The sequence below is a fragment of the Falco peregrinus genome, chromosome 10 (assembly GCF_023634155.1).
Source record: "Falco peregrinus isolate bFalPer1 chromosome 10, bFalPer1.pri, whole genome shotgun sequence".
Classification (NCBI taxonomy): Eukaryota; Metazoa; Chordata; class Aves; order Falconiformes; family Falconidae; genus Falco; species Falco peregrinus.
In genome coordinates, this window is record NC_073730.1 from 8,777,093 (window position 1) to 8,789,730 (window position 12,638).

A 12,638-nucleotide genomic window follows, 5' to 3' on the forward strand; every position below is an offset into this window, starting at 1 on the left:
ATTTCTAGCTCAAACTAAAGACAGAAATGTCCTCTGACTGAGAAGCAGTGTGATTCTAACTGGTGTTTTTTTCTTTAGGGCCAGTTCTACAAGTCCTAACAATCAGTCCAATAAAATGAACAGCATCGTCTACCAGAAGCAGTTTCAGTCAGCGGCTGCTGCTGTGAGAATGACACAGCCATTTCCTGCACAATTCGCACCACAGGTAGGTGACTGGTGCCTTCCTGCAAACAAATCTGTTTCTCTGTATGACTTGGTGGCTGTAACTCAGCTGTTTCCTCAGGCTTTGTCATGGGGATGTACAAAATAGAATCCTTAAAATGAAATGGCATGAGAAAACTGATTTCAAGATCAAAGCCAAAAAAATCCTCTCTGATCTTGCTAAACTAGTAATGCAGATTTTGTGGCGTGTTTAATTTTGAGAGTTCTGAGCACACTACGTCATGCACAAGTTGTGAATGATGTAGAACTTGACAGTTGTTCTGCTGTCTTCCCCATGCAGTTGTAATGCATGTCATCCTGCAAAAACAGATCATTTGGTTGGGGAAAGGGAGAAGCTTTGTGTCTCCAAGGGTCCCAGTGCATATTTTAAACGTCTATAACGACACAGCAGATTTGCGGTTGTTTGTCTGAGATGCAGCTCTGAAGGACTGATGAAGCAGTTGAGGTTGGAAAGGACCTCTGAATGTCGTGCAGTCCGTACCAAGCAGGGCTGTTGGCAAAGGGTTTGATTTGCTTCTGGCATTCCAGGGAGCGCAGTTTACAGGGGTGGTGCATCCCTGTAATGGGCAACTGTATGTAGCCAGGCTGCTTAGGGAAATGTAGCCTCTCTAAAAATGTAGGTATTTCTGCCTGTCTTCTAGCGTTTGGAGTGTTTGACTGCAGGACTTGAGGTTTGACATTTGGATTGCCACTAGCAGAAGCTACCTAGCCTTTCCAGGGCTGCCTTTGGCTAGCGATGCCTCCAGTGCTTTGCGTGGGTCTTCTCCCTTACGCACTGCAGGGCTGTTTTTTTCCAGAGTTCAGGCGTGGCCTCTCTTAACATAAAAGCCTATTTTCTTGATGTCAGTGTGACAGCAGAGCGGCAACTTTTTCCCCTTTAAGGGAATGCCAACGTGCAGTCTAGTTGGCAATTTTTCTAATTGCAAAATGTCTCTTTTTGTTGTTTTTTCCCCCACTTAGATCCTCTCTCAGCCTAAACTGCTCCCTCCATTGGTAAGAGCCCCATATACTAACACCTTCCCAGCGCCTGTTCAGAGGCTGCCAGTAGTACTGCATAGTCAGATGCCGTCTCAGATGACCACAGGCCTTATGAGCCACCCTCATTTACCGCCTGTGGCCAGAGGTCTTTGTGGATCAGTATCTGGAGCCAGAGGCAATCAGGCCCAGGCTGCGATGAAGGCTGAACGAGACGTGAAGGTTAGTATTTGAACAGCAGTGCTGTTAACACCAGTTCAGTCTTGACAGCTTGTAGGGCAGGAATGTGTCTACAAATCATGTCTTAATTAAAATGCCTCTGGACCCAAAGCAGGTAGCCAGGCCTTTAACAGCTGAATGTAGACCTTCTCTAAGCTCTGGGGGTTTTTTTAGTAAGAACTTTAAACTAAAAAAAAAAAATGTGTAGGGAGCTTCCTTTCTCAAGAGGTCTTGTGGTCGGCAGTTCTGAAGCTACCACTGCTGTCAAAGGCAATCTGATAACTAGGTTTCAAGAGCCTGGATTTTTTGAATGAATGAGGAAGCCTACAAACCTGGTCGTTGGCTGTCGTTTCACATCTGCCTTCCCAGCTCTGAGTGGCAGTATGAACCCTCCTGTTCCAGCCAGCCTCGCTCCTTACCGACTCTGGAGATTCATTTCCCAGTGGTTTGAAATGCCTGTCATTTGTTCTCTGTGGTGGAATACAGTAACATGGCACACTCCACAGAAGAGGCGGCTGCATTTCAGTAGCAGGTGATGGGACTCATCTAATTTTTTGAAGCACTTTGGGACCCTTCAGAGTGAGGCAAACTATTCTTACCAAGGCAGGACTGCAGTATGGGGCATCTGTGTAGGGACACCCGTGTATGCTCAGCCTGTTTTCTGCAGAGTAAGTTGCTTTAAGAATAACAGTACTAAGGAGCTCCTTTATCTACTGCTGTTTGCTGTAACCCGTGCATTAAGGTGTAAAAGCGAAAGTGTGTGTTTTCCTGGCTATGTCTGGTTGTAGGAGAATTGATTACCCCTTAAATTCTAGGTACTTGGTCCGTTTAGTTTTCTACCATCAACATAAGCTAGCTGTAGACTTATGTCTACATAGGTGATGCTTATGTATTGTCTCGAGCCTGTATTATGGTTTGAATCTAGCCAGTCATAGCAGATACTTAACAGGCAGTCCCGGTGTTCTGAATCTCCCTGCGAAAGCTGTTCGGAAGAATGTCAGTTATTCTGTCACGCTTGGTTACTTGTCATCGAATCATCTAGCCTTAATCTCAGGGGATGGCTGAAATCTGCAGAAGATTTCAGGTGTCTGGCTCCGGTAAAATCAGACTGTTGCTGTGGTCCTGCACACCTGAGCTCACAGGTTTGTTTTCTGTTCTGTTGCTGGCTGAGTTATGTGAAGCAGCTACGCAGTATTAAGGCCAAGACCTCTTGTTCCAGGCTTTTGCTGTTTTTTTCCCCCCGGTGTGTATGTGTCTGTGTCCCCGTTCTCTATAGAAAAGCATAAAATACTTTGAGAGATACATGGAGGCTCGGTGTCTGTAGTGTAGTTGGGTTCCTTTATTAAGATAAACCTTTTTAATTATAAAAAAAAAAAAAAAGCATTTGACTGCATCGGGCTTAATCGTGCAGCTTCCAAAAGGTTGAACTCTTCATGCAACTCCTGCTTTGCCTGAGTCTGGGCCGGAAAGCCAAGTGCTTGGTCTGAAGCATCTGGTCTGCACAGTGTTTTGCTGACAGATGAAAGGTCTGGTGTAAAACTGTAACTGAAACATCTAGTCACAAAGGCTGAATTTCAGAGGTGCAAAGTCAAGGTTACTGATAGAATTCAGAGGAGGGATTTGAAGGAAGCCAGACACTAGTTTGTGCTGCCTGGAATGAGCACCAGCTTTGAGTGGGAAGCAGGCAAAGCTTCAGCTTCCATATACACAGCCTCGAAACCAGTTCACTTGCATCCACATTGCGGACTCTGAAGTCTGTGTCCAGAGCAACAGGGAGAAAAAAATCGGGTGCTCAGACTAGATTCTGCTGCTGTGATGCAGCCCCTGCACTCAAGAAGCCCAGACCACGTGGCAGGAGAAGTGACCGCTGGCGTGGCCCTCGGTGCCCACAGTGGTGTTGGGGCACGGGCAGCATGCAGACTTGCGCCTTCTGGTCGTGTCTGACTTTGGCCGAGGAGTAAAGCTTCAGTGTGAGCCTACTGTAGGCAGTGTTTATACTTTTTTTAAGCCCTGTAATAATAGTGGCATGAAAAGATATTAGATAATGCTTCAAGCTGTTGTCCCTGGTGGTCTTTTCTGGGGTGAGGAGTAGGAAGAGCAAGGAAAGCCTAGGCATGACGTTGAGCTGCTACTGAGGAGACAAGTGCCCAGATGTGGTGACATCTGGGAAGCAACTGGATGGACGCTGCCTTTCTAAGAAATTCTGGCCACTGTGGTCAGTCCTTCCCCTTCCATTTAGGAAATACTTCTGTGAAGTTGCTCTTATTTCAATGCCCTCTCTTCAGTAAACATGTTTTCTCCCTTTCTTAAGGCAAAGCAGAGAGCAGAGGTACTTCAGTCCACCCAGAGATTCTTTTCTGAACAGCAGCAGCAGAGCAAACCCGTAGGAGGCAAAGCGCAGAAAGTGGACGAGAACGGGAGCAAACCCGCCGAGGCAATTGCTGACTCTTCAGGAGTCTGCCAGGACAAAGCCGAGGAAAAGCCTACCCCTGCGCCTGCTGCGGCAGCAAAACCTGTTAGAACTGGACCAATCAAACCTCAGGCAATCAAAACCGAAGAAACAAAATCTTAAGAGGCTGTGTTTCCATGGAGGTGGGGGAAGAGGGGAGGGTGGGTGAGATGACAGCAGCGTGGATTTGTAGCCCCAAGGACGAGACGCGAGTCTTTCCCTGCAGGGCTCTGAACAGCGTAAAGGGACATAGAAGCGATCAGCGGTTACGGGTGCGAACTGCTGCGTATCCAGCTGAGCTTCTAGGCTCTGTTGAGCTTGTATCTTCTCTTTAACAGCATGATGGCTGCTTTTGGTGTGTGCACGTTCTACACGTGTGCGCGTGTTTTGGCTTGCACACCTGTATGCTTCCCGAAGTGCAAAACAGACAGGGAAGAAGGTGGTCGGGGAAGCATGTTCCTAGCTGACAGGATTGAATACTCTTTATTTTCTTCAGGCTCTGATCTTCAGCTGCTATTTTTCTTTTTATAAACCCATGAGTGTGAGAACATGCAGATCTGAAGATGGTGCTGGGCCAAGTAATGTGTGTTAAGTTTTTAGTGACTTTAAGAAGCTTCTATCTTGTAATAAACTGAGGGATTCGTATAGCTGGCGACATTGCCGTGTGGCATCTAACCTAACGTAACACAGAGTTAACGCTGCTGATGTTGGGTTTCCCTCTGAAGGCAGTGCTTTGCGGGCTGCTGCTTCTTGGATGACAATATACTGTATTTAGATCACCACATGAAAAATGCTACTTGGCCACCTGTGTTCTCTACACCTGCTCCCCCCTCAGTCGTTCACCTCTGGAGTTGAAAGGTTCATTGCATCAATAGTCAGATTTGTTCTGTTCACCTCTGTCCAGCTATCTTGATATGATGCGAGTGATCTTGAAACGGTTTCCAGTTTGTCTGTATACAGCAACGAGCACTTAGAACTGTGCCACGAGAATAAAAGAAACCTTACCGGATTAAAGAGAGTTTTATCTAAAAGGTGCATTCTTTATATCAGAGCTGCGTCGCACCACCTCCTTGCCCACAGTGTGCTGGAAAGTAGAATCAAGTCAAATAAATGCCTTTTTAATTGTATCCTCTAGTATTATAGCTGTAGGACAGTACTGTATGATACTTCTGTGAATGTAAGATATCCTGTACCTGCTTATGAAATGTAGTAGTGACTGTGCTATACCGGAGCTGTTTTTAATAATGTTATTCTAGAGGTTTTTTTCCAGACAATGATTGAAAAAGCTAATAAAAAGCACCAGGTACCACATCAGTAGCAGAATTTGCTGGTTTTTTCTGGGATTTTTTTTTTTTTTACATTTTTTTGGAAGGAAGAGTTGAAAGTCTAATGTGTATAATTTTGTTCAAATGACTGCAGAAGCTGGAAAGGCTGTTGCTGCTATCGATGCCTAGTGAATCGCTATTGGTTATCTTTTTATATAAATATATATATATAATTTGAACTTTTGGAAACTTTAGCTGTGATGTCAACTTTGGAAAAAAGTATCCCACTTGTAGTGTGAGTTGGCATTGTACAGAAATTAACAGCCATATTGGTCTAGAAATGTTAAACTTAATTTTTTTCCATTTGTACAGGGGTAACGCACTGTATTAAATATGTACGGTCTTATTTACATGGGTTTGATTACAGAAACTAATAAAGTATTCTCTAAATAAAGTATCCGGGTAATCTCATGATTAGCACAGCGCTGCAGGATGCAAGGAGAGCACCTGAACGTCGTGCGCCAAGCGAAGAGTGTGCATTGCAGCTTGGGGAGAACAGACTTCAGAAGAAAAAAACTGTTTGAAAACAACAACTTTTTGTTTCCGCCAGCACTTTCGATGTCATTCTGCAGCAAAGGCCTCGCAGGATGTGCTTCCACCGAGCTCTGGAAGGAGCCTGCCGGTTGCATTGGCAAGATGCTGGTGAGCTGCCTGGTGCCGGAGGCGTGGGTGGTGCTGCCTAGCGAAGAGCTGCTCGTCAGAGGAGACCAGGATGAGCCCAGCCCGTTACTCTCAGTTTAAGCAGCCGCTAAACTAACGGTTGTAGCCGGTCACTCTCCAGGTGCCAGCACCCTCACAGCAAGGGGCTGTCACAAGCAAGATGTTTCCTGCAGGAGCTGAGCTCTGGCGTGAGCCGCCCTGAGGACGCGGGTGGCTGCCTCCTTGCACCGCTCCTGAACCGCTCCCTTCCCGCAGCACGCTGGCTGCCGCGCGTTCACATCACGCGATTGCCGATTACTGACTCGGGCCCTTAAGCAGGGGCAGAAGGAAGGGTGAGGCGGCCTCCAGGCCTTCTGCTGTGGGGGTGAAGGCATCCCTGCTGCAGGGTTAGGAGGAGGCAGGATGTGTCAGCTGCCCACCAGAGGGAACTTGGTTCATAACAAACACCAGAAACTTTCTCGTGGTTGGTCTCTGAGGAGCGATCCCTGCCTCTGGAGAAGGTGCCAGCTCGTCTTGTGCCTCCAGGGAGTGCCAAGGAAGGAGAGCCCGCGGCGGGTGGCTCTGGGAGCGCCACCGGGAGTTGTGCAGATGTACCTGTGGTCACTGGTGGTGCTGCCAGCCCCGCGTGTGGTGGGGGTGGCTTGGGGGCACCGGAGGAGCTGGAGCCCTCTCCTACCCAGGCTGGTCCTTGTAGGGGGTTGAGCTGCAGCAATAAGGAGTAAATAAAGGTGCCGTCATCCATGGATGGAGTGATGGGAGGAAGCAACCTCAGCGTAGGTAACGCCACAGGTAAATCACCTTTTTTTTTTTTTTTTTTTTTACAGGAACCATACGAGCATGGCTGGGGGAAAGGCTCAGGGAAAGGAGGATGGAGGTGGGTGGAGGGAGTGAGCGTGGGCATTGATCTATAAATGTGCTGTGAAAGAGTAACTGAGTGACGCTGATGTCCCCTTGTTCTGAGGCTGTCTTCTGCCTGGTTCGTCTTGGAGGCACACCCTAAAAACGGGCAATCGTTCACCTGACTGGTCTGTTTTTAAGGAAATGTTGCTGAAAGGATTAATCTCAAATTCTCCAGGAAAGCTACTAGTAAACTCTGGCGCATTTCCCACGGTCGGCTGTGGGAACGTACCGAGCTTTTGGCTGTTTCTTGTGCTGAGCAGAACAAGGATATTTCTGCAGGAACTTCATGAAAAGCAAATGCTTGGGCGTTTTGTGCATCCGAACGAGCTGATGTTGGTGCGTGCCTCTCCCGAGCTGCCCCAACCACCCCGGCCGCCTTTGAGGCCAGGCTGAGCTTTCAGTCACTGACCCCGATTCATTGAATCATTCGTGACGTTTAACCGGATAACTTGCTGCTGGCCGTTTGCACTGGAGTAGATCTTGCTTTTCTAATTTGAGTGGGATTTGGTGTGTAATCTCTTTTCTAGGACTCCGGTCATCACAAATAATTATGCTGAACTCCCCATGAATTAGGCAGCTGTTTATGTTGGGGAAATTAACTTTTTTTTTTTTCCCTATTCCTTTCTTAATAACGTTCAGTCTGCAAAAAGACAGTAACTTTTCCCAGAAGGGGGTTAAACGCGCCTGGGGCCAGATCCAGCCCCCCTGGGCTGGGGCTGCCCTTGCTGGGCTGCGGGAGGGGAAGGACTGGGCTTGTTTTTGCAAAGTCTGTTAAGTAAAGCTGCGTGTTCAGCGCTGCTCGGCTCCAGCCCAGCTTTCTGGAAACCCTGTGTACGTTGGCTCGTCTTCATTTATTTTCTTAGTTGATGAAGTGATGCCCTTCCCCGCCCGAAAAGACCCCGGTGCTGGCAGCGGGAAGGGCGGGGGCGCTCTGCCCTTGGTGTCTGCTCACAGTGCAGCTGCTGAGGCTGCTGCTCCCTGGGGACCCTTGAAACCAGCCCAGTTCTACACCGGAGCTCAACTGGTGCCTCTGGGGCGCTGCAGGGCCCAGGGAGGCTCCGGCCTCGCCTCCCACCCCACTTTGGCACAGAAATGCCTTTCTCCCTTCCTTGGCAGCAGGTTTTCTGCGTGTGGGGCTGCCTGCCTCGCTCCTCCCGGCCCCAGTGGGCACATGATGTCTCTTGGGTGACCCCATCGCTGCCATCGCCCCCACATCTGCTGCCTGTCTTGCCCTGGCCTTTGCCTCGTTCCCCTGCTCCAGGGCGCAGGCAACTGCCTGGCCCGGGCGGGTTTGGCAGCGGGACGGGGGGATGCTGCTTCCCAGGGAGCAGCGCTGTGCACCCCTCTTTCCCGAGGCCAGGAACGCCCGTGATGCACCATCAGTTAATTGCAGCGGCTGGGGTCAGTCACAGCAGGTGCCCCCTCCCCACGCTGGGAGCGGGGCACCCAGCTCCCGCTGGCTGGCACAGCGGGCAGGGGGCTGCCACCCCCCGGGCAGGAGGGCAGGGGAGGTGCGAAGGTGCCATCCCAGGGCACCGCGAGCAGCGCCCCGCACCACGTGGGGATCCAGGTGAAGCCCGTAACCTGCCGCAGTGTCAATGATGCAGCATTGGGGTGGCGGGGGGCCCTGGGGGCTCCCTGACTGCAGGTGGCAGGGGGTTGCGTCACTGCTCTGCCTGGGCTGAGGCCCGCAGACAAGGGGGGATGAGCCCTAATTCTGTGCAAATGGGGGTGGTGCAGCGGGGGCTTGTGGTGGGTCATGGGGCGCTGCACGGGAACAGCGCTGTAGGGTCCGTGCTGGCTCTCTGGGATCGTCCCAGCCCCGCGGGGGGGTGAGAAGGGGTCTTTCAGCCTCCTGCCTCGGTGTGCTGGGGTCCCACCTGCTTCCCCACCCTGTGGCCCCAGGTTGGTCCCCCCTGGGGCATGTCCCATCACACACCCTCCCCAGCCCGTCCCGGTGGTCTGGCAGGGCCCATCCCCGGTTCCCCCCCCCCCGCTGGACTGGCTGCGGAGGAGCACATCCTACCTGCAGCCAGCACCCACCGCCCTCCTGACACCCCCTTGCCTCCTGCCCTTCCAGCACGGGCTCCCAGCGGTGCTGTCCCCTCAGCGAGTGGCCATACGTCCTGGTGCTGCGGCAACAACAGGGGGCTGCCTCCATCCCCCCCCCCCTTGCAGCCCTGCCAGCTGGAGCATGCCGATCTGTCCCATTCAGTAAATCTCCAGGGTTTAGCGCGCTGAAGCTTTAACTTTTATTCTAGTTCAGTGTTGCAGGTATGTCCCAGCCCCCCTTCACGCTAAATAAAAGTGCTCCTGGGGTCAGCCCCGTCAGCAGCTGCCTCCCAAACGTGGCATTTTCCCAGCCAAAGCTTTACAGCTGCCCTCCAGCACCTCCAGCCTGTCAGTGCATCGAGGTGGGGGAACCAGCACTAGCAGCGCTTCACACCCCCTCCACGCTCCAGCCCACCAAATCCCCAGGAAAACCTGGGCTTGGAAAGACGAGGTGCACGGCCGCAGCGGTGGTGAGCAGCGTTTATTGGGGTATCCTTTGGGGATTGCAGCTGCCGCTGCTTCATCTGCCCCGAACGCCGGGGAGGTAGGGGGAAGAAAAAGCTTCCTACAAACTTTCTACAATAAATAGTTAAAACCGGTGGGTTTTGGCCTGGCACAGGGAGCTGCCAGCCAGGCGGGGCCGTAGCTGCATCGGTGGCCGGGCATGGCCGAGAAGCTGAAGCATGTGGCTGAGGGGCTGGGCATGCCGAGGGGTGCTCTGCCAGCGCTCCTCACCACTGCTTTCTTGGCTTCTTTTTCTTTTCCCGATAAAACAAGGCTTGTGCAACAACTGTCCGTATTCCCTGCTGCTTTTGGTCCTGCCGGATGATTTCTGGAGGCAGTTGAGCTCCCGGCTGCCCCTGGGCACCAGCGGAGTGGGATGCAGCGGGGCCAGTGGGCTCTCAGCAGGGGAGCTCGGCAGTGGGGCCGCCGCTGGTGGGCAAGTGCTGCTCTGTGCCACGAGGCCTGCCCGAACTGGGGAGGTCTCCGCAAAACTTCTGCTGCTGATGGGGTCCTGGGGGTGGATTTAGGTGGGACCCTCCCCGACAGCCTCTCCCCACCCCCACCACCTGCCCTGCCTTCACCGTGCTGGAGCCCTCCCTGCTCTGAACTCAGGGTGGCCAGGCTGGGCGCTCCGAGGATGCTGAGCAGCTCAGGGCTGGCTACCACTGCAGCCCACCAAGACCCTGCTGAGGCTGGGGAGAGGTGCCTCAGTGGCTCAGCCGCGCTCGGCAGGAGCGCTTCCTTTCTCACCGCTACGCTGAGCACGACAGGATATTGCCAGAGGTGCCAGCGGAGATGTTGGTGGCCCCACGGCAGCACAGCTGGGCAGCATGTGGCCCCCACCATTGCGTGGGGCTATCTAAGGTGGCACTCCCGGCTGTGCCAGGGGGAGCTGGGGAGCGAAGCGGGGTGCCAAGGCACGCATGGGGGTGGGGGGGGCTGAGCCGGCGCATCCCCAGCCCTGGCTCATGCCTGGGAGAGGCGGATAGGGTAGGTGACCATGTTGAAGCTGTCCCAGGCGAAGAGCTGTCGCTCAGTGGGGTTGTAATCCACCATGCTGAGGTAACGGAAGCGGTTCTCGAAGGGGATGCTGAGGGCCCGGCTGGTGCTGGTGGCTGTGTTGTAGGCGAAGTTGATGGTGGCGTTAGGTGCCGAGTAGCTGCTGACAGTGTAGAGGGTGCCGCAGATGACGAAGGAGTTGGCCACCCCTCGCTTGCGGATGTTGGTCTCCCAGGTCTGTTGGATCTCCAGCGTCTCAGGGTCCAGCTTGGAGAGGACGATGGCCCCCCGGGCCTTCTCGGTGCTGTAGATCACCCAGAGCCCCGTCTCATCCACCGCCAGATCGATGTCGGTGTAGCCCCCCCAGGAGTAGGGGTACTGCCCGTGGTAGCCGGCACCGGGGATCTCCCTCTGGGCTGTGACAGCCTCTCCCCGCAGGTCGTAGCGGGCCACGGTGTGGGAGCGGCGGGGCTGGAAGAAGAGCCCACCACGGTAGATGACAGCCCCCGTGCTCTCCAGGGGCTGCGGCAGGATGTGCACCTTGGCGGGGTAGCCCCGGGCCAGCTGCTCCGCCGCCTCATACTGGAAGAGCTGGCGCACCTCCGTGCCCACCGCGTCCACGCGCCAGGTGGTCTCCCGCGTGAAGGGGGGCACGGGCTCGGGGTCCTTCATCCACACGCCATACTTGCCCGCGATGGAATCTGCCCGGCCGAAGATGATGGGCTCCCCCACCCACACCAGCTCGCCACAGCCTGCTCGGGGACAGGAGGGGACAGAGGGGGGTTAGTGCTCGGCGGTGGCGCCCGGTGAGCCCCTCGCGAGGGCCAAGCGGTACCGGGGAGCAGCAGGGCACGGGGCCGGTGGCAGTACCCGAGTCCTGGCTCCCCGGCCGGCCGAGCGCCGTCTCCTCCAGCAGCCGGGACGCGGGAACCTCCGTCCTCTCCGACTGCAGCTCCTGGTAGGCGAGGGGCTGCGGGTCCCAGCGAGGGGCTGCGGCGTGGCCAGGCACGGCGTGAGCAGGGGCTGAGCCAGCCCCCCCCTCACCGCCACGCCTGCCCTCGGGGGGCTGCACGCCCCACTGCTGCCCCCCAAAATGCCAATGCCTCGGGCAGGAGCCCGGTGCCCCCTCCCGCTGCGGCGGGGCACGCTGTGACCTGCCGACAGGGACCCCACCACGCCGCTGTTGCCCCCCAGGCGCGGGGCTTAATGCTCCTTCAGGGCACTCCTAACCGCCCCAGACGAGCGTGGCCCCCCGCATCCCCGCTCCCATGGCGGGGTGAGGAGGGCTCCGGCTGCCGGCCCCCATTGAGGGATGGGGAGGGGGCTCGCTGCAGCAGCCTGTGCCCCCCTCCCCGGTAGGGCTGAGCCCACCGCGGGGGTTCCCGCCCGGGGGCGGCGGGGGGCACTTACCCTTGCCGGGGCCGCGCAGGGTGTCGCGGCCGGGCCCCTCGGCGCCGGGGGGGCAGCGGGCGGCCCGCAGCCGGGTGATCTCCTGGGCGCTGCTCTCCAGCCGCCTCCCCAGCTCCTCCTTCTCCCGCTCCAGCCGCCCCTTCTCCTCCTCCAGCCGGGATTTGGCCCGCAGCAGCTCGCTGTAGGCGGCCTCCAGGCGGGCGGCCGGGGCGGCCCGCTGGGGGTCCCGCCCGCCCCCCGCCTCGGCGCCCCGCGGCCCCGAGCCCCCCGTGCCCCGCTCCCGGCTCTCCAGCCGGCTCAGGCGGGCGGCCAGGGCGGCCAGCTCGGCCCGCAGCTCGGACACGCCGCCGCCATCGGAGCAGGTGGCCTCGACGGGGCTGGCGACCGTGAAGGTGTAGGTGCAGCGGCCGGAGCCGTCATCGGCGCGGCGTTGGGCGGCCGCCTGCGCCCGGCAGCCCAGGGCCAGCGCCCCCCCGAGCAGCAGCCAGGCCCCCAGCATGGCCCCGCCGCGCCCCCGCTCTGCCGCCGCCCGCGGCCGCCCGCATTTATAGAGCGGGAGGGCGGTGGGGAGAGAGGGTCGGGGGGGGACGGGGGGGGACGAGCCGGAATCTTCCAGATGCTTGTGGCGACGGTGGCTTGTGCCCAGCGGCACAACCTCCCCCCCCCGCCCCCCCGGGGCCGCTGGCCGGGCTCCGGCTGCCTGCGGCCGCCGCCGGGGCTTTAGTGGCGGGGCCGGCTGCCAGGGGCGATGCCGGGGGCTGTGGCGGCAGGACCCCCCCGCGGGCGGGCAGGGAGGTGTCGCACGGGGCCCAGCCGGGAGCGCTGCCAGCCCCCGGGTCCCGGGCCAGCGTGCTCGCGGGCTGCTGGAGCTGCCCCCCCGCCGGCCCCGGGTGCCGGGCCAGCCCCCACGGGTCCCGCCGCTC

At 56.3% G+C, this 12,638-nt stretch overlaps 2 protein-coding genes across 24 annotated transcripts in view; one reads left to right on the forward strand and one right to left on the reverse strand.

Annotated features, from left to right (window-relative positions):
* Window positions 1-5,179, forward strand: part of PRRC2C (proline rich coiled-coil 2C) — a 75,527-nt gene extending 70,348 nt beyond the window's left edge. For 15 of the 22 annotated variants that reach the window (XM_055814813.1, XM_055814817.1, XM_055814815.1 and 12 more), the window contains 3 exons: window positions 79-205; window positions 1,183-1,419; window positions 3,728-5,179. In XM_055814813.1, the coding sequence (XP_055670788.1) occupies window positions 79-205; window positions 1,183-1,419; window positions 3,728-3,988 (625 nt within the window). In that variant the 3' untranslated portion in view covers window positions 3,989-5,179. The remainder of the gene's footprint in view (window positions 1-78; window positions 206-1,182; window positions 1,420-3,727) is intronic. The other 7 variants (XM_055814825.1, XM_055814829.1, XM_055814830.1 and 4 more) reach the window with 1 other exon arrangement.
* Window positions 5,180-9,268: 4,089 nt separating this feature from the next.
* On the reverse strand, window positions 9,269-12,610 carry MYOC (myocilin). Of its 2 annotated transcripts, XM_055815763.1 has the most exons (3): window positions 11,716-12,608; window positions 11,176-11,295; window positions 9,269-11,057 (listed from the first exon to the last, which is right to left on the reverse strand). In XM_055815763.1, the coding sequence occupies exons 1-3, from the start codon at window positions 12,212-12,214 to the stop codon at window positions 10,273-10,275; spliced, it is 1,404 nt and encodes a 467-aa protein (XP_055671738.1). In that variant the 5' UTR covers window positions 12,215-12,608; the 3' UTR covers window positions 9,269-10,272. The 2 variants fall into 2 exon arrangements, with proteins under 2 accessions (XP_055671738.1, XP_055671739.1); XM_055815764.1 differs by lacking the exon at window positions 11,176-11,295 and having other exon boundaries at window positions 11,716-12,610.
* Between the last annotated feature and the right edge of the window lie 28 nt (window positions 12,611-12,638).